We start from the raw sequence: 20,019 nt of genomic DNA, 5'->3' as shown, positions 1-20,019 counted from the left end.
TCCCAGTCCTTTTCATGTCTGCAGCATAAGATCCCTGCCCTGCACATGGATGCTCATAGGAACAGAGGAGCTGCTGGGTACAACCACGGGGTCTTTTTGTCTCTGCCTCCTCACAGGGCAGCACCACCCAGGCTGTGCACTGGGATGAGCAAGGCCCCTGCTGAACAGGGCTGGCTCCCCACCCTGTGCAGCCCTGGGAGAGCTGCCCCAGCCCCTCCTCTGAGCACAGACCTGTGTCTGCACTGCCCTGGAGTGCTCAACTCCTTTACCTTTTCCCGCTGGATGTCGTTCTTGATCTGGGATATCTTGATCTTCATGGCATCCAGCTCCTCATCAGGTACCAGTGGGATGTTGGGCACTGCCTCAGACTCATCCACCATTTGGAAACTGAGGTCAGTGAGAGGGATGTACCACTTGCAGTCATATTGTTGGCTTTTTCTGAAAGGCAGGAGGTCCAAACCTTTTACTGCTACTGGTGTTTGGCAACACCCAGCCCTTCCCACAAGCTCTCCCCTGCTATAGTGCAGAAGATGCAGATACTGGCCCAACTTTACTGTGATTCCCATATGGAAAAAGTCTGGCAACAGGCTGCTCTTCAGCAAGACAGCCTAGCAGGGCCAGGAGCTGCTACAGAACATAAAAAGTCAACTCATTTTGTTATCTAGTTCTTTCATCCTAAGGACCACATCCATCTCCTGCAGACAATTTTGGTCCTGTGTGCTCTCTCTTTGAAGCCTCTGGTGTGGCAAAGTTCTAAAGCTGTGCCACACCTGTGACCTGGTGGCCCTCTGGGATCTGAACCTGAGTCTCTCATGACCAGGCTGGGGCAGATAAGCCAATGCATATAAACCTCTGTGTAACCCAACCAGGGCAGAGAAACTACAGCTCACAGCTGCAATTTTCCAGGGATTCACCAGGATAAGCAGCACTTCTTAAGTGTTTCATGTCATTTATTCCCTCTTCACCTGTGCTGTCAGGAACATCTACTCTTGGGAATGTCCCACTCTTTTGAAGGTTCATTCCTCACAAGCACATCCTTTGAAAAGGGCAGGCATAACATTTTTGCTTGACGAGGGCAAGAAGATAAGAGATGTCTTCCCAGAAGAGCATTTACCAAATGAAAAGAAGCCCTGTTTGAGGCAAGTGCATTGGTAATGATTTGCCTCACTCACATGTGAAAATTGTCAGCAAAACTGCTTTAATAACTGCACTTTGGGCTTTGCACATAGTCTGTTTACTGCACCTTTGCCATTTTTCTGTAAAACTGTTAACGGGCTGTAGCTGCAAAACCAAAATTAACAACCCTAGTCATAAAAAAAAGTGAAAAATGTCACCTATTAAAAGAAAGGGGAAGTAGAAAAATGATTGACATTTGTCCAGAATACCAGCAGCTACAACATCTCCTGCTCTCCTTGGTAGGCTCAGGGCAGGGCTGGGAGGAATTACCTTTCCTGAGGGGTCAGGACTTAGACAGGATCTCATACAGTAAACATTCCTATCTTGCTGATCATTTCTTATCTACCTGCTTCTTGTGCATGATGGTTACCCAGGTGTGGGGTATCCATACACAACTAACACTACAGGCTAAGCCCAGGGTTCTGTCACAGCCAAGGTGCAAAGCATGAAGTCCAAAAGGAAACTCTCACCCTCCAATCTGCTTCTTGAGCTTGGCACACAGGAAGAGGTCAGTGAAAAGAAAGACATGACGTAGCTTGCGAGCCCCTTCCACCAGCTCCACCATGAAACTGTCCTTCAGCAGCTGCCGGTGCTGGGGAAAAACAGGAGAAACGTTCCAGTGCAATACCAGCTCCAAATAATGTTCCAGTGCAATACCAGCCCCAAATAATGTTCCAGTGCAATACCAGCCCCAAATAATGTTCCAGTGCAATACCAGCTCCAAATAATGTTCCAGTGCAATACCAGCTCCAAATAATGTTCCAGTGCAATACCAGCTCCAAATAATGTTCCAGTGCAATACCAGCCCCAAATAATGTTCCAGTGCAATACCAGCTCCAAATCTGGCACTGGGGCAACACAGTCCTTAAACTCGACTCCTCCCAGAGCAAATTCAGTATATTTGTCTAACTCAGAAAAATGAAAAAGCCTCTGAAATACTCCTTGCTGTCCACTCTGCCCCCTGCTGCAGCCCTCTCTCCAAAGGAGAGAAGGGAGCATGAAGGAGCCATGCATCTTCCCCCCAGCCTGGTGCTGGGTCAGACCTAGGGCTTCTCTCCATCACCCGCTCCTGAGCCCAAGTGCAGTTTGCTGTGGGTCACTGCCCAGCTCCAGAGGCCCCGAATCGCTGCCAGGGGACGGTCCCCTCCCGAGCCAGCAGAGAGCAGCACACACCGCTTCTCCCAGAGCCACTTCCCTCAGTCACCTCCCCGCCTCTGCAGCAGCCTCAGCCACCCCAGCACGGACAGCAAAGCTCCCCTCGACCCCTTCTCCCCCATTCACAGATCGACTTTGTCGACATTAACAGCTGAACGCCATGGCTGCTTCTTCATTTCAAGCGCTGTTAAGGGATAATTCCTGGACATGTGTATCTGGTAAACTTCTCAGGAGTCCCTTATCAGCCTGTGCTTTAAAAGGACCATCTGGATGTACCATCACCATGTGCCTATTGGAATCTCCTTTATATATCATATAAAGTTTCCCCAAACCTAGAAGATGCAAAGAAGCTGCACAACTCTGATGCCTTTAATCCTGCTTCTAGTTCCACAGAGTTTAACAGCCTCCTAAAGAAGAGGCACACATTGGTAGGCAGAACATTGCTTTTCTAATTCCCTTATGGGGGAGGGGTGGGACAGATGACTCCATAGTAAAAAGCCCACAGGTTGGAATGCTGGCATGCAGACAGGTGGCTGTGTGCTCCTTCCAGTGACCACCACAGGAGTTTCATGCCCTGCTCTGTGCTCAGGTCCTCCCCTGTGCTGTCAGGATCAGCAGGACTCAGTGAACACCTGGAACAGATACCTCCCACTGATTTTAAGCAGAAGTCAGGGCATTCAGCTCTGGGCAGGTTTTGTTTCCACCAATATGTGTAACTGTCAGTGCTGCCTCACTTCACAGCCAGTACAAGCAGGAACCATCAGCTTCCCCACACGTGCTAAGGTATGCTAAGGAACTCTGCCCTGACCTGTACTTCCTTTGCTGTTCCAGCCAAGAGGATGCTCCTCTGCTATCCCTGACATATCAGACATCCCACATCTGCCTAGCCAGCGCTGTGGCTGGAGACAGGAGAGTCCTGCCAACCCTGTCCAGGGCTCACCAGCACCTCCCCAGCTGCCTCACTGCCAGCCTTGCCCAGCCCCAGGCTCAGGACCCCACACTGACACACACACAGAAGGGTCTCCAGGGGCAGCACCACGACAGCAGCTCCCCTGGGCAAGGTCAGCACACCCTCACCACAAGTGGTGCCTCCATCTCTCAGGTGATGCCCCTGGGTTCTGTTTGTTGCATGATTTAACAAACCCTGAATGCATTCCCTGCCAAGGGTGCGGGAGTGCAAACCCCCACACTGCCTCTCCTCCTGCCTACCATTCTTCCCATCTTGGCTCTCCCAAATTCAAACAAACCACATCAGTCCTGAGCCTAGCAGGCATCATGGCAAGGAACACATGACAAAGAAATGCCCTTGCAGACATAATTCTTCTTTCCACAGTCTGTCCCACAGCACCCTACACTTCCTGACAGGGACTAGGAGCTGCATTTTCCTGTCTGCAGCTACAAGAGCACCACAGCTACCTGCAAAAGCATGAGCAGTGTCAGCAGCTCATCTGGGTGCTGCCTTCCATTAACAAAGGTCCTGGAAATCTGTGAGCACAGCAGCAAAAGCTGCACCTTTCCCAGAGCTGCAGAAGCAAGGCTGCTCCCTGGCAGACTGCTGCACCATCCCTGGGCAGGACTCTGGGGAGCTCTGGCATCCAGCAGTGATTCAGCTCACAAAGGCCTGTACATATGTTAGTGTTTATTTTTAGGTGGGTGTGATCGTCCTGGCCTCTTCTCAGTGTTTTTGAGAGAACTCCTGCCTGCCCTCCTGCCTTTGCTGCTGATGGGCACTTGAGCACGCCTTCCCCTCCTGCCAGAGAGAGCAAGCTCCAGACAGGAAACTACAAACACTGAGCTTTGAAAATAAATAAACAAACAGGAGGAGGTATGTTGTCAGTAGCACAAGAACACTCTCCACTCCTGCAAAGAATTTCATTTGGGAGCAATAATAATAAGCAGGGAAAGATTTTCTGAGCAAGTCAAACCCCTGATCTCAGGTTTCTAGATCTGATGCATATTAATTACACTGCAAATCAGCTCAGCTCCTCTGGAGCAATGAGAATAGCTGCTTGCTGCCAGCTCAACCTCTGCTCATTGTTCGTAGGTGTAAAGATGTTCTCACAGCTTACTCATCTCTGCTCCCCAGCAGGAGGTGGCACTGTCCTTTCCCTGCCTGGCACTGACAGGGCACAGTCCTGGCCTGACCCTCTGGCTGCCTCTGCCAGGCACTGGCAGTGTGTGAGATGAGCCAGGGCCCAGCCCTGCACCCTGCTGAGAGCACATCTCCCCCAAACCCGAGCAGAGAGCTCAGCCAGCCCATGCCAAATGACCCAACAACCTTCTCACTCCCATCTGGGGCTGAGGTGGCACTGGGTTTATTTGGGTTAGCACTCCTGGCAACCCAATCCTATCACTGACAGACACAGTGCAACCCTGAGGCAGCAGAAAGTCCCACAGGGAGAGCTGGGTGGAAGAGGACAAGCCTGTACTTCCTAAGCTTGGCTGGAAGAGAAGGAAAGAGGTGAAAGAGATTTATTCCAGTCAGTCAGAGAGAAACGTGGAGCTTCCCAGAACCCTTCATTCTTCTGATCTCCTTGCTCATGGCAGCTAGCTGGGAAGGTGTCCCTCCTGCAAGCAGCAGGGGTGAACTGCCAAAAGACCAACCAAGCATCTGGGGAGGAGAGTACAGGAGAAAACATTTATGGATCAAGGCAGGAAATGTCTCCTCACTACCAGCTTTTCTTGGAAAAGAGAACTTTCATTAGGGCTGGGTAAAACAGGCATGCCCCAGGCTGCTCAGCATCCGTGGAGCTGAGGAGGGGCACTTCCAGCAAAGGGGCACATCCTTTGCTGCACATGAGTCATCTTGTGGGAGGTTCAGCAGGTCAGAGGGAAACAATAAAAGGATTTCCCAATGGCTTACCAGATCCAAACCCCACAGTGTGGGAGCAAAGGGCACCTTCCTGGCCCTCCTGACATGAGTCAGTCCATCCTCTCCCAGCCTGGGGCAGCCAGCAGCCCCCTCAGACAGGCCTTGTGCCACTCAGAGGCCTGTGCCACCTCAGCTCTGCAGTTTTGGAACCAAGACTTTGGTCAATTCCTCCCACCCAGGGCCACCAACAGCTATTCCTTTGGTGGCTCCTGTTAAATGGGGTCTGCTGAGACACGAGGGTTTCTGGATGGTGAGCCTGCTGTACTGACATATAATAGCTCATGTGGGAAACCATCACTCTACCCAGAGTTACTCTGTTTGTTAAAGTAACCAAAGGTGCTAAAGATTTCCTGAAATACTCTGAAATAACACAGACTACAGAAACACCAAATACACATCCAAGAGAACATAAGATTAGGGTGATAGGGTGACAGTGGCAGGAAAGTGGCAGAGTGATCCCCTCTCTTCCACAGACAGCCCCCAGGTCTGGCAGGTGTCCAGCACAGGAGCTCAGCTCAGCTTCAGAAAGATGTTCCAGGAAGTGTGGGAGAAAAATCTTGATAATAGAGTGAATTAGGATCATCTTGAATCTCTCACACAAGGTCTGTGCTGTTAACTTCAGTGGCTCTAGCAAAGCTCCTGTACTGGTGCAATACAAGTTCCACATCTCTTTTCCAGGCCCTGCTTTTCTTTGCATGTTTTCATCTGCTTCTTCTCCCACCCACCTCAGTGCTCTGAACAAAAGAGCTCTCCCTGTACCTTTCCCAGAGCTTGGTTATCCTCTCTGGATTGCTTTTGCTGTCCTCCTCCTCCTCTTACCTCTGTCACTGAGCATCTTCCCCTCCTCTGCCAGCAAGCTCACGACTACCTGTGTGCTCATCTATTCATCCTACAGTGTTTTTGTGCTGTTTGCATATGATAAATCCTGCTGCTGTCACAGACTGATTAACTCCAGGAAGTGTGGCCAGCTTGTCTGAGGCACATGACAAAAAGTGGAATTAAAAAACCTACTCAAGCAGCCCCACAGCTGCACAAAAGGCCATCTCCCCACTTGTGTGCTGAGGAAGGAGCTCATCCCATGTGCTGACAGCAGAGGCCTGCAGCGTGCGTGGGTGAGAGCCCCAGGAAGGGCTGGGACGTGTGTGAGGCACAGGGAGGAGGGGAAAACCAGGAGATGGGTATTGGCACATGTCAGTGAGGAAGAGGTGGTTTGGCTTTCTGCAGAGCGTAGGAAGAAAATGATTCCTCGTGTGTGTAAGTGTGTTGCAAGACCAGCACTGCAAAAATATTAAAAAAAAAGGGATGCTCTGCCTAGGGAGTGAAACTGGCTGCTCTTTGAGCATTTTAATGGCCTCTTTCTTCTTCCCAAAGCTCCTGTCACCAGGAGCTCTCTGGCTCCAGCTGTAAGACAGAGTGTGAAGCAGCCAAGATAATTTCTGAGTGCTCTATTGCCAACATCTGCCCAAGGCCTGCAGGAGCAGTGGGCACCAGGCCCCAGCTGTGTCTCAGCTTCACTTCCAGCTTTTCAAGGGCTTCAGTTTGCACTTCTGCTCCCTTGCACATGTCCTTTGTGCTTTCCCTTCTCTGGCACACTTGGTCCCCTACAAACCCTAAGGCAATGCTAGCCAGTCTCTTGACTGCAGTTTAAAACCACATTTAGAAAGAGTAGAGAAGCTTGCCAAGCAGCCTCTCCTCTCCAGGGCAAGGACAAAGGTGTACAGTAGCACAAGCAGATCTGTGATGTGATCTACTGGGCTTGTTCCCAAAAAAAGCTGTCAGCTCCCCTGGGTCTGGACCAGTGCTGATGAGAGCAGACATGAAGCCACTCAGCCAGCAGTGACCCAAAACTCCAGGCCCCTTTCCTCTGTGCTGCTGTGGGATCACACAAACACCAGGATGAACACTTCAGAGAGGGTGGGAGAGCATGGCCAAGGCAGAGTGGCAGCCACCACACCCAGGCTGGTCTGAGCTGCCCTGGAACAACACCCTGCACAGAGCACGAGAGGAGCAGCAGTCAAGGAAGGGATCACCACCTCTCAAGTGAACTCTGCAATTTTTTGCCGTTTCATTAATTCCTGCTTTGCACAAATGAATTAGCTGGAAACACCAGCCTTGACCTCTGGCAGGCACTACAAGCATTACAGTCATTTGCATCTGGGCTTAGCTGACAAAAACCCAACATGCAGCACCTAGAGCTGCTCTGTTAATAAGGCTAGAAAAGGTTTTTACTGCCCTCCTTCTGCACATAACAGTGGCACTTCCTTCATCCCAATGCATTTGTTTTCCTTCTCCCCCAAGGCACCATCCCCAGCAGAACCTTAACCTCATTCCTTGTTTAAACCAAGACAACAGTGGTGCAGAAGGATCAGCAGTGACAAGAAGATGCCTCTTCCATGCCCCCAAGGGCTGGGTGCCTCCACCACTCACAGGGCACAAAGCACAGGGCTACTCAGACTCCCTCCCCCTCCGTGCATTTGATTGGTTCTATGCAGGGTTAGCAAAGTGGATATCTGTAGATAATTCATAAAAAACTGTAAAAAAGGTAAAACAATAAAAGATGGGATGAAAATAAGGAGCAGGAGAATGTGGTGGATCAAGCTGAATGGAAACAGACCCCAAAGGCTCCCCTGTGTTGCCAGGCTGGGGCTGAGGCTCTGCTGGCTCCTCTGTACTCTGGCCCTCAGCAAATCTGCTACACTCAGCAAGGACCAAACTGTCTGTTCACAGGCTCCCTGCACCAATCTTGCCTTCCCTGCTGCAGCTCTTTCAGGCCCTCTGGGGAGGGATTTTACTCCCTTTGTTCCCATCTCTTTGCACTACCTGAAACACTCATCCAGCCCAGCAAATCACACCACAGGACAGAAGCCTCCCAGTTCCTATGCATAAGTCTAGATCAGAACAAAGCCTCTGGAGCCCAGCAGAACTGGGGGCTGGACTGCAGGACGGACACTTGGCAGCACACAGGGAGCCCAGCAGGCAGGGCAGGCTGAGTCAGTGCTCCCAAAGCAGGGAATCACCTCTGCAAAACAGAACAACACTGTGCTGATGAGCCTGTCCTCTCTCCTGACCTGCACTCCCTCCTTAGCAGCCTGTCACTAGGGAGATTAACAACTGGCTGCTTTCCCCCAGTTCAAAGCAATCCTGAAAAAAAGAGCTGGAGCAAGAGGCTGGCAAAGGAGATTTGATTCCTCCCCACAATACACTCAAAAGGAAAAAATATTCCACATAAAAGGCAAGCACTGTGAAAAAAGATAACTGAGATCAGCACCTAAGCAATACATGAGAGGAAAAGGCTATTTTACCCTCCTTCCTTTCCACCAAGGAAACTTCAATGGGAGGAAGACAAATAATGAAAAAAGCCATCAAAGCAAGCTGGTGATTCATTAAAATAAAAAATGCATTATGCATTGAGAGCAGTCAATTAGGAGATGCAATCCACACACTGTCCTGTCACCCCGGGGGAAGCACCAGCAAGGCGAGTGGGAGGAAAGGATAAGTAGAAAAGGAAAGATTTACAGGCATAAACAAAACCCAGTTATGACCCCAAGCTGAGCAGCTTGTAGGAAGGAACAGCCATCACTAACCCACACAGAGTAGCTGGGAGCAGATTTGTGTTTCTGCATTACTACATGGAGAGTGAGCATACCTACTCTCAGGACACAGAGGGTTCAGCTGGGGCACTACTGCTTTGATAGGAATGGGATATTGAATAAAGAAAATATTCACGGTCAGATTGCCAGAGTGGAAGGCAAGTCCTTTTCTTCCCTGGGCTCAGGAAAAGCTGTGTGCAGCGAGGAAGGGCACAAAGGCTTCCCAGTCCCTTAGCACACCCACAGCCCTCTCCTCTTCCTCCCTCCCCACATCACACCTGGAGTCACTGCAGGAACAGTGAGAGTGTGACCAGGCCTGCTGAGCCCGTGCCTCCCCTCCTGCTTTCTGAGATCTGACAAATCCTGCTCCAAAAGCCATCAGCAGGATCATCCTCCTGAGCCCCCTCCTCTGCCTGACTCTGGCTCCTCATTAGGATTCTGCATGACACCTTTCAAAGGCTGCATCCCTCACGAGATGCTGACAGACACCAGAGAACACAAACTGCTCCCTCCCCTGCGAGGGGCACTCCAGCCTGTGCTTTCTGCTATGACTCAATCAGCAGCCACTTTAACGAGGCCATCCCCTGTCACTGAGGCACTGCTGACTGATGGCTCAGCTTCTGCCTCAGCCTCCAATTGCTCAGCCCCTCCTCTTCTTTTCTCAGCTGGAAGTGTCCTCAGTTGACAAAATGAGACAATGAGCAAGACTTGCAGGACAAAGTGCACCGAATTCCCAGAACCACAGCTTCCAGCAAACCTTTTGTCAGCTGAAAATCAGTTTAACAGCTAAAAGCAAGCATGTTTAGCTGTCAGGATTTGGGAATAAATCATGAAGGTTCATGGTATCTTAACAATCTCCTGGGCTTTGTGAGAGATGTTTTTGTACAGGGTAATTTGGGTCACTGCTGATCAGCCCATGTCTGGAATGCTGCCACAGCTCTTCTTGCACCTTTACTATCCGAGCTGCTCCTCTCTGTGTCCAATCCTCTACATCCTTTCCTCTCTCAACCCTTCTGCCAGTCCTGGCCTTTCTTTACAAGGAGGGACTGAACCCCATTTTAATGGACTTACAAGGCAGCTGAATCAACCACTGAGGAATGCAGACTCCACCACGGAGAAGCTCCATGGTCTCCCTGCACAACACTGCAGGCAGGTGAAGGATCTGCACATCTCAGACCCTTCTGGGTGCAGTGCAGCTCCTTACAGAGCTGAAAAGGGTTATGTTACACTCCCAGGAGTCAATCATCTCTCTGGCATTCCCAACCTATTCCATTTGTTTTGCTTTCCAGTCATATTTACAACACTCTCCTTCAGAATAAAGATGCAGAAAATTAATTTTATGGTGAAAATTAAGATGCTGGAAAACAGCTTTTCCTAATCTTTCATGACTTCTGATGTTCCCTCATCTTTTTCTCCTCCTAGGCTTCCCATTTGGTTTCAGTCTGCAGGTAAAACACAAATCCATTTAGTGCATGGCAATGTGCATCACAGGAATTACGTATGACAAATGATTATAACAATGCTAAGGACAAAACTCTGATCACACTTCTCCTCTTGGTTTCCAAACTGTTTTCTGAACAGAAAACAGAGGGAGCTGCATCACATCCTTTAGAGAACAAGGACATTGGATAAACTGTATCTTAGCAACAAACAGCTTAAGAGCATAACTTCCTAGTCAGCTCTACTGAGAAGACATAACCAGTATTTAGAAACTGAGAAAATAACAAGACAGGAAGACTCACCTCCCCTTTCTTTACAGTCATGGATTGCCTGCGAGGAGTGATCTCCTCGTTGATGCTGGAGAGGAAGTTCTGTGAGATCCTCAGAGCATCCTGCAGCAGGGGATGGTCAGGGTGGCTCACAGGGGTGTGCTTGAGCAAATCCTGACAGAACACAAACAGAACACAGTCACAGGCAGCACTGGATGGCAGGAGAGCCTGAGCACCCCTAATCAGAGCTGTAGGACAAGATGCTCCAGCTTCTTCACACAGATGAGAGCAAAGCTTTATCTCTAGATAAAGATAAAAATACCCTGCACTTCTTGGTGACATCACTGCAAAGATAGCAGCATCCTACCATAGACTCCATCTCCTTGGTGTAAAGGGAAAAGGCTCTTATGCAGCTCAACAGGTTTATTTTTGCAGTCCTGCAGCTCCATGGAAAATGTGAAGGTCAAAGAAAATAGGACAGGGGTCTAAAGTTTGAAAACTCCCCTTCAGTTACTTACATGCAGGACAAGTGTGCTGCGGGTCACCCGATCCACTGGCTTGTACAGCAGAGCTGTGGAAACAAAGCAGCAGGAAAGTCAGGAACAGTGAGTGTGGAAGCTCCTTCTAGCATGGGGTGTCTTCTACTCATGTGCACAAAGACAAGCACTGTGGAACCTGATCTTGACCAGGCTCTCTAAATGCCCCCACAAACCCATCACTGCTGGGGCTGCATTTGGGCAGATGTTCTCTTAAAATCCCAACAGCCCAGTGGCTGGGCTGGCTTTGCACAAAGGCACTGAGGAGGTTTGAAGCCAGGAGGCACCTCCCCAGGCAGGCAGCCTACTGAGCAAAAGGGAACTGACTTCCCAGGCAGAGCCAGCAGACCCCATAACCTTCCAGCATTAGAAAAGAAAAAGGGAGGGTGGAGGTTTGGCAACAGCCTCCACACAGTGCTGACAGACCAGCCTCCTCTCCATGGATCACTCACTTTCCAAGGAATTTTTCGTCGTCTGATCTTTAGATTCCTTTGTGCTTCTGGCCTTTAGATTCTGAAAGAAAAAGAAAACCAATGTAGCAGATGGTCAATCACCTTGAAATATCACATGGGAACACAACAGCCTATCTGCTCCTCCAGGGGAAGGCCTAGGTGTGAAAGGAGGAGAGCCCTATCACAGTCCAAGTCAGTGATGGAAAAATGCACTTTCCTTCTTGGTAAATCCACCAGTGCCATGTCACAGGCACCCACACATCTCAAACATGAAGCAATGTTCTTAGGAGCACCTGTCAGTAGACATGCAGCAAAGCAGGGAACCACCTACAGCAATGGGGATGGGGGAGTTTTTAAATCACCTGTAGGAAAAAAGACATCCATAAGCATACAGCCACTGCCCAGCACCAATAAATAAAGTACAGCACTGGCATTCAATAGCCTCAGGTCACACTTCTGACTCCTGTACTCAGAGCTGGGTGACCTTGACACATCAGATCTTCCACAGCAGCACAGGAACCCTGTCTGTGACTCTGCTCTTTGCCATGGGCCACGCCATGCATGAATGTGTCAGCTCCAAAATCCTCACCAGGACACAAATGCAGAAGTACCATCATTCCAAACACAGTAGATACTAATATGATTCAGAATTGTTTGTCAGAAACAGCAAAACTGAGACATCATATTTTACCTCTCTCTCAAGTCTCAAGGGACATGTGATATAAAATGTACTCAGGAGTTTTCTCAGAGCACTAAACGCTCCTGGTACTGCTCAGCTCTGATGATTTATCTGATTGTTTTTATATGAAATTCATGTTTTCTTGGCAACTGAATTCTTCAAGAAATAATCACTGCAATATAAAGAGTCACTGAGACCATGCACTGCAGGGAAAGCTGATGGTCTGGGAAGCCTAAAAATTATTCAAAATGCTTTGAGACAGGTACTCCTCTGTCAGGGAGGAAATCAGAGCAGGCCAAAGAATAGTATTATAGATTTATGGTTGGCACACTTGCCTTTTTCATGAGAGAATTACCCTCTCCTCTCCCTGCCAGTGAAGCCTGCCATCCCACTGACAGCCACTGTGCAAGCCATTGAGGATGGCTTTTATACCACAGCCAGAATCATCATTAGCAAGAGAAACATGAGAAACTCACAGGGAGCTTTCCCTTCTGGAAATGCATGAAGGGGGCACAGAGCTGGAGAAGTTCAAAGCAAAGCCAGTTTCTAGCAGATTCCCTGGGTGGGACAGCACACAAAGGCTGTGTCTGTGTCTGTGGCCAGCCCAGGGTACAATTCAGTGTAAGGACCCGAGCTGAGTCTGTGGGAGCTCACAACTCCTCCAAAGCCAGGGCTGCAGAGGTACTTGGAGAATAGACAGGAGTGGCATGGCAGGGTATTAGTCAGAGGCAGACAGCTCGTGTGTCTGAGCACCGTGACATTACCTCAGAGATTTCAGCAAACTGAGCATTGGCTTGGCAGCATTTCTCTGCTGTCTCCATGGCAACCTCATAGTTATCCACAAAGGCCCGGTACACTCCCAGCTGGCTGGCCTGCAGGAAGCAAAACAGAATGTAATAAATGCTGGGGAAAAAGACAGTTTGGGATGGTCAGTCTTGGTATCCAGTGACCAGGTCATGTTTTTTTCACACCAAACAACTGCAGGGAATGCTGGGCAGGCCCAGAAGGACATCTCTGACCTCTCAACTTTGTCCAACCAGCACTGCACCCAGTTCCACCCCATGCTGAACAAGTTTACTTGTGAAGGATGTGAAAGCCTATGAGAGTGACACATCCTTATTTCTGACATCTATTTTTCCCTTCTAAACTGCCAGATTAGTATCTATTAATATTGCAGCTCATTGATGTAACTGGAGCTGCTGGCTTTTTGCCACAGCATATGAATCAGGGAGGAATGATTCAGCCCAACAGCACAAATGTGACCCCAGTAAGCTACTTGTTGGCCTTTGCATGGTGGCTATACTAAATCAAACCCAGATAGCACCCATATCTGCCTTAGTGAACATTATTATAAGGGCAGCAGAGTGCAGGAAATACAGAAGAGAGCACAATCCGTTTGGATGGCAGTGACTGGGGCACTAGGTGACAGAAAATGGCACTTTCTCCAGCAGAAGGAATATGGAATTGGTCCAGAAGAGGATGGAACAGGCAGTAAGTCATTATTATCACAGAGTCTTAGCACTGATCCCGTTTGCTGACTTAGGAACTTCAGCCATATTCATGCCAGAGAACACAAGATGCAGCCTGGGGAATCCCTGGGCAGGCTCCAAGCTTGTCTGGAGAGCAGAGCTGGCTTTGTGCTGCAGAGCTGCCAGGCTGGGCTGGGCACCCCTGCAGCCTGAGGGCAGCAGCCAAGGGTGCAGCAAGGGGACACTGCCAGGGCTGCCCTCACCTCAGCACTGCTGCAGCACACGGGCAAGAGGCAGAGCAGGAATTCCCACTGCTCCTTCCCTCTCTCATAACCACTGTGCTCCCCACTCTGTGGAGCTCTGTGCCAGACGTGATGGAAGAGAAAAAGCCACTCCCAGGACAATATTCCATGCACAAATTAAGAGCCCTGTGAGCTATTTCCTAGGTAACATTTTACTGAAAGACTAGAAACCAATCTCAACCCTTACACAAAATTACACAGTTATGACTGAAGCTGAAGAAAACTTACACCAGGGATGACCCCAGCAGCATGGAGAGAATGAAATCTGTTTTTGCCACTGAGGCACCATCCTGTGAGGAAGCTGCTGTCAGAATTACTGACCATTTGCAGGGCTCATGCCATTCAGATTTGGATGATGCCAGCTAACATGGCAGAGCTTTAAAGTTTCTCCTTTCCCATGCAGCTCTTTCATTTCCTGCTACTCCTGAACAGCCTTTCTGAGCTTTCATTTTCCTCCTCTGAATGTGTCATCACAAAGACATCTTTTTCATTAAAAACTGAGCTTCCAATGAAAGCAATAATGCTCACACACCATTTTCATGCTGATTAATTTTTTTTTCAATTAAAAAGAACTCAGTGAAAATGAAACAAGAGTTGGTAGAAATGGTTGGATTTTGGACATTTTTTGTTTCTGAGGCTTATCAGTGAGGATGTTTGCTAAATATGTCTTCATTTCTAAAAAGAGCTCTAAAGAGTTTCCTTTCTCACTATAAAAAAATATGCACAATTTATTCTCCAAAAATGAGGAGCGTATTTCACTCCCACACGCCTGGCATCTTTTCTTTTTCTCAACAGGAAAAGGTGTAATAACAGTCAATTTGATGTTGCAAATAGATCATGCTTTGTGCCAGAACACACAGAATTCTGAAACTCTTTGCATCCACTATCTGTAACTCCAATCTACTGTGCTGTTTTTTGCGTGAGTACAGAAAATTCATGTCCCCAGGGACATCTGGATATTTCAGTGTTTATCATCAGCCTGCATGACATGACCACGAGTAAACAGTCTGCTGCAGAAGATTTGATGTACATCCAGTGGAGATGCCTTATAAAGCCTGATGTTCTTGCTGTCTCTCTCATCTCATTGCTTCCCAGTGCCTGCCAAGAATTATTAGCTTTATCTCATCCAGCAATTCCCACCACTGCTGTACCAAACCACCCGAAACTAACACTGCCATGCCAGCTCCAAAGCCTCCTGCACTAGGGCAATTTGTTCCTTTGTTTCCAGTGCTAATCCAACAAAATCATCAATTCTGTCACAAATGCAGAAAAATCAGGGGAACATAAGAGCAGAGGAAGGGCTGAACTCCTGCACCCAAGATCAGCCAGCCACAAGAAATGGCCTGAAACAAAAGCCTGAGTAGGTGTGCAGTGAGTAGAGGGCTGCTGGACAGCCCTGCCAAGGAATATGTTCAGGTCTTCTCCAGTTAGTGCTGTTCCCATTGCTGCACCATAATTCCAGGGCAGCTTGTGAGGCTGCCACTTCCAACAGCCTTCTGTGTCTGCTTCAGCACCCAGCAGCAGCTGGGTTTGTCCTCTCAAACCAGCTGCTCAAATTGCATACCATGAACTATTAACCAAGGCATCAACTTGACCCCTCCTGGCTAAAACATGCTGGCAGTGAAAAGCAGATTCCTGCATTTTCATCTTGAGCTGCTGGCATGTACAGAAAGCATCATCCTCCAGGCCAGCTCCCCCTGCTCCACAGGGGATGGGGCTGATGCTGGGCTACACAGCTGCTAACAATTGATGGACCCTGGCAAAGCACACTCCCCAGCCAATAAACCCCTCACTGGAATGTCACTCCTACCCTGAGAACCAGAGGCACCTCAGGAATGCAGAGCTTCTTTTCTTTTCTAAAAAGGAAAAAACAGCTCCTTTAATCCTTTGCTCTCTGCACATGCTAGGGGAGAGGCTAAAGGGGCCGAAAAAACCTCCTAGAATGCAAACAATTTGTCATCTGGCTTAGAAACTCAGCAATTTTAATTCAGCCTCAGGAATATGCTGTATATGTCTTTGTCCTTTTCTGCACTCAGAGAATTTTGTTGAGGTTGCTTGGAGGATTCTCAGCTGCAGGTTCACTGCATCAGCACAACAGCAAGGGGAGCAGAAAGGCAGGACAGTGGCAGAGAAGCAAAGCCAATGGTGATGACCATAAATCAGCACCAGGTAGAGCAAAGCACCAGAGAGGGAGGGAAGGATGAGTGGGGGAGTTCCACAGCAATGAGGAATGCTTTACTACTGGTGTTGAGAAGTTCACTTGGTAATACTGCCACTGTCCCATCTCCAGCTAAAGGAAATGCTTTGTGGACTCTGCAGAAACCCTGTAGATTCAACATTTACGTGAAATTGTATTTATTTTACCACCACAGCTTGCTGCAGTCTTTAATTAAAGACAATGAAAGAGCCCCTTTTGCCGTAGGGCCTCCACTGCAGTGGCAAAGTGAGGAGGTGAGAAACCTCTCATCTATTCAGCCACAGACCCCTTTGGTCTCTGCAGGCACCAGAGGGAGCCCCCAGCTCCTGGGAGATGGGTGAGGGGTCCCAGCACCTCTGGGGAAGGCAGCTGACTCACCAGCTTCTGGAAGAGGTCCCCAACACGCTGCTGGTGACTCCACTGCTGCACTCGGGGAAAGAGCCCATCATAGAACTCCTTGTGGATCTCATAGAGCTCAGGCACTTTGAAGAATATTGTCTCAATCTGCTGACTGGTCAGCACGGGCTGGGACGTGGTGGCAGCAGCTTTCAAAGGCTTCATAGGCTGAAATGAGGAAAGAAAGAAATAATTATCAGGCAAACGATGAACATTCACCTTTGCCACACTGCAACACATCCCTCCATAGAGTTATTTTTCATCCTAATGAAAAGTGAGATCTGCATTCTCACAACTCCTGAAAGCTAGACATGAACAAGGTCTCTCATGAGGATCAGCCACCCCTGGTAGGTGGATTTTCCCTGGTTATTAATGCTGCAATTAAAACCCCTTTGCACTCCATTTCCCTAATCTCTGTCCAACTGTACAGCAACACTTAATAATTAGCACAGATACTTAAAGAGAGCTCCTGGATACTGCCACATTAGCAACTCCCAAACTCTGCTACATCCACTCCTTCCTGTAAGCCTCCCTCTCTACTGGAGCTGTAGCAGGTCCCTTCTGCACCCAGCAGCTTGTAACCATGGCTTGTGGAGCTCAGGGAAACTCTGGACAGAAGCAGCAGTGAAAATTCAAGCCCCAGTGTTTGCACTGGCACCTGGCTCCAGCCTTACCAGCAGCAGGGCCTCCAGGTGGCTCAGGTAGGTTTCCTCACTGGCCAGGATTCCTGACAGGACCCATTTCCTCATCTCCAGGCCTTTCTCCAGGTCTGGCTCACTCTACAAAGAAGTTGTTTAGGAGAAAAAAAAATTTAAAAAATGAAGAGCAGGTTGCAGAGAGAGTAAGGAAAAACCCCAAGAACAAGGATGAAGAGTAAAAGACCATTCAGTTGACCAGAGCACACTTGGTTTTTCAATTTACTTTCAGACTAAAAACCAAAACATCCGCTTGTGATGAGCATCTTGTTTCTAGAAATATGCAAATATAAAACATAAAAGAAAAACATAAAGAAAACATCAATAAATGTTTATTTACTAGCAACTGATACAATTTAGATTATTTACAGTTTTCAGCTGTAGTGTGTGTAGTCATTCAACTGTGGTGTCTCAATAAGGTGCCCAGACTTCTTCATAAAATTCAAAACATGGAACTTAAAAATTCAGAATTCATCATCATAAACAAATGTTAGGGCTTTTGCCCTGTGCAATGCCCTCCCTCCTTCCATGAGAGCTCTCCAAAGCTGTGTCTGTGAGCAGACAGGATCACTCTGTGTCTGTGAGCAGACAGGATCACTCTGTGGGCAGACAGGATCACTGTGTGTCTGTGGGCAGACAGGATCACTGTGTGTCTGTGGGCAGACAGGATCACTCTGTGTCTGTGAGCAGACAGGATCACTGTCTGTGAGCAGACAGGATCACTCTGTGTCTGTGGGCAGACAGGATCACTCTGTGTCTGTGGGCAGACAGGATCACTCTGTGTCTGTGGGCAGACAGGATCACTGTGTGTCTGTGAGCAGACAGGATCACTCTGTGAGCACACAGGATCACTGTGTGTTTGTGAGCAGACAGGATCACTCTGTGAGCAGACAGGATCACTCTGGGTCTGTGAGCAGACAGGATCACTCTGTGTCTGTGAGCAGACAGGATCACTCTGTGTCTGTGGGCAGACAGGATCACTGTGTGTCTGTGAGCAGACAGGATCACTCTGTGTCTGTGAGCAGACAGGATCACTCTGTGTCTGTGAGCAGACAGGATCACTCTGTGTCTGTGGGCAGACAGGATCACTGTGTCTGTGAGCAGACAGGATCACTCTGTGTCTGTGGGCAGACAGGATCACTGTGTCTGTGAGCAGACAGGATCACTGTGTGTCTGTGGGCAGACAGGATCACTGTGTGTGGCAGACAGGATCACTGTGTCTGTGAGCAGACAGGATCACTCTGTGTCTGTGAGCAGACAGGATCACTCTGTGTCTGTGAGCAGACAGGATCACTCTGTGTTTGTGGGCAGACAGGATCACTCCTGTGCCCCTCCCCAGGTGTGCACAGCCTGACCTGGCTCCACAGGGCTGCTCTTCCTCCCACTTCCCTCTATTCCCTGAATTATTTTTCAGTGCCACCTAGCACAGTGCCTGTTGTTAGTGAGAGGATGGAATAATCAGCATGGCTTGGAATGCCCACGCTGATTTTCTTATTGGGATCCCATGAAGGAATTCTTAACCAGAACAACTGAAGAGAGAGAGGGGGGAACAGGCCCCACATAACTGCATTCAAGGGCTAATGGGGAAGACTAGCATGAAGTGTTTAGAGAAGCAGTAAATCCCTTCTGCTGAATTTCAATTATCCTTCTTCTCAAAACTGTTACCTGAAAAAGTGTTAAACCTGATAAAGTGAAACTGAGTCTTTCCAAAAACTCTAGAAAAAACTGGTCGAGCAATGAAGGTTATAAATAATGAGAAACATCCCCCTTTTACAGAGTCCTATTCCCAGTTCTTTTTATTTCTGTCATTCACAGAAATAGCATTTTAAAACTCTTGCAGCCTTTTTATGTTGTTAAAGGTCTCTAAGAATAGAGTCAGAAGTTGGCTCTGAAAGGGTACATGCCTTTCAAGGGATTTGGGTAGGTTTTTTGGGGCTCCATCCTACTCTTAATATCCAGAGGAATCTGAAGCTTTTGATTTCACAGTGTGAGGATCAGGAAGCAGAGCAGTACACTCCACTCTAGTCACTGGATTTACAGCTGCCCCCCAAAAAGCTGCACTTAGGGTGCTCTGCAGATGTACAGATGAGGTACCTGGGCTGGAGGTTCAGTTTGAGGAACTATCACATCCTGTGACTTTGAGCCCACGCACAACACAAAGAAAGAAACAGATCCTCACGCTCCCAGATATTTCTGGATTCTGTCTCATCAATAACCATCCTGATTTTCAAACAGTTTCATTAAATTTCACAAGCTGTATTCTAGCCTAAAAGACTTGCAGCAACTACTTCATAAAGATTTTGCAAGGTGTCAAATGCCACCACCACCTCTTAAATAAAAGTGGCAGACAGAAGCTGTTCTAAGGAAATGAGTAAGATTTACACACACATTAGGTACTACATGGAAAGAAGAACTTCTCTTTGCAGCCCACCCTTCAGTGACATTCAGTAAGAACCACAGTGCCTTTTAAAATCTTGAAAGGGCATCTCAAAGAAGGCAGACATTTGTAATTCACCAGTCAGTGTTCAGAAGACTTCAGAAGAACACAAGTGACAAACTCCATGGTAAAATGAACCCTGCACCAGACTCTGCATCCATGGACACCTGTGTGACTGGCATGGAAATGCTCAACAGGGCTGTGACCATTCCTTATGGCCTCTGTGCCAGGAGTGCCTGGATGCCCAGCTCATGGACCATTTTGTAAGGCATGGTACACACACATAATCAAGACAGGCAGCCCCAAGGTGGTTAACAAAGATTGCCTTCATCCAAAGAGGAAGGGATGTGGCAG

The 20,019-nt window shown here is 48.4% G+C and overlaps 1 protein-coding gene across 2 annotated transcripts in view; it reads right to left on the bottom strand.

The window, feature by feature from the left end:
- The window catches only part of BCR (BCR activator of RhoGEF and GTPase), a 99,908-nt gene that overhangs the window by 23,807 nt on the left and 56,082 nt on the right, over nt 1-20,019 (bottom strand). For both annotated transcript variants that reach the window (XM_064727360.1, XM_064727361.1), the window contains 8 exons: nt 17,208-17,312; nt 16,516-16,701; nt 12,934-13,041; nt 11,491-11,551; nt 11,021-11,073; nt 10,536-10,676; nt 1,647-1,768; nt 270-438 (listed from right to left, as the gene is read on the bottom strand). In XM_064727360.1, coding sequence (XP_064583430.1) covers nt 270-438; nt 1,647-1,768; nt 10,536-10,676; nt 11,021-11,073; nt 11,491-11,551; nt 12,934-13,041; nt 16,516-16,701; nt 17,208-17,312 — 945 coding nt within the window. The remainder of the gene's footprint in view (nt 1-269; nt 439-1,646; nt 1,769-10,535; nt 10,677-11,020; nt 11,074-11,490; nt 11,552-12,933; nt 13,042-16,515; nt 16,702-17,207; nt 17,313-20,019) is intronic.

Source organism: Zonotrichia leucophrys, chromosome 15 (genome assembly GCF_028769735.1).
Source record: "Zonotrichia leucophrys gambelii isolate GWCS_2022_RI chromosome 15, RI_Zleu_2.0, whole genome shotgun sequence".
NCBI lineage: Eukaryota > Metazoa > Chordata > Aves > Passeriformes > Passerellidae > Zonotrichia > Zonotrichia leucophrys.
The sequence above is the reverse complement of the archived record's forward strand: the minus strand, read 5'-3'. Positions and strand labels throughout refer to the sequence as shown.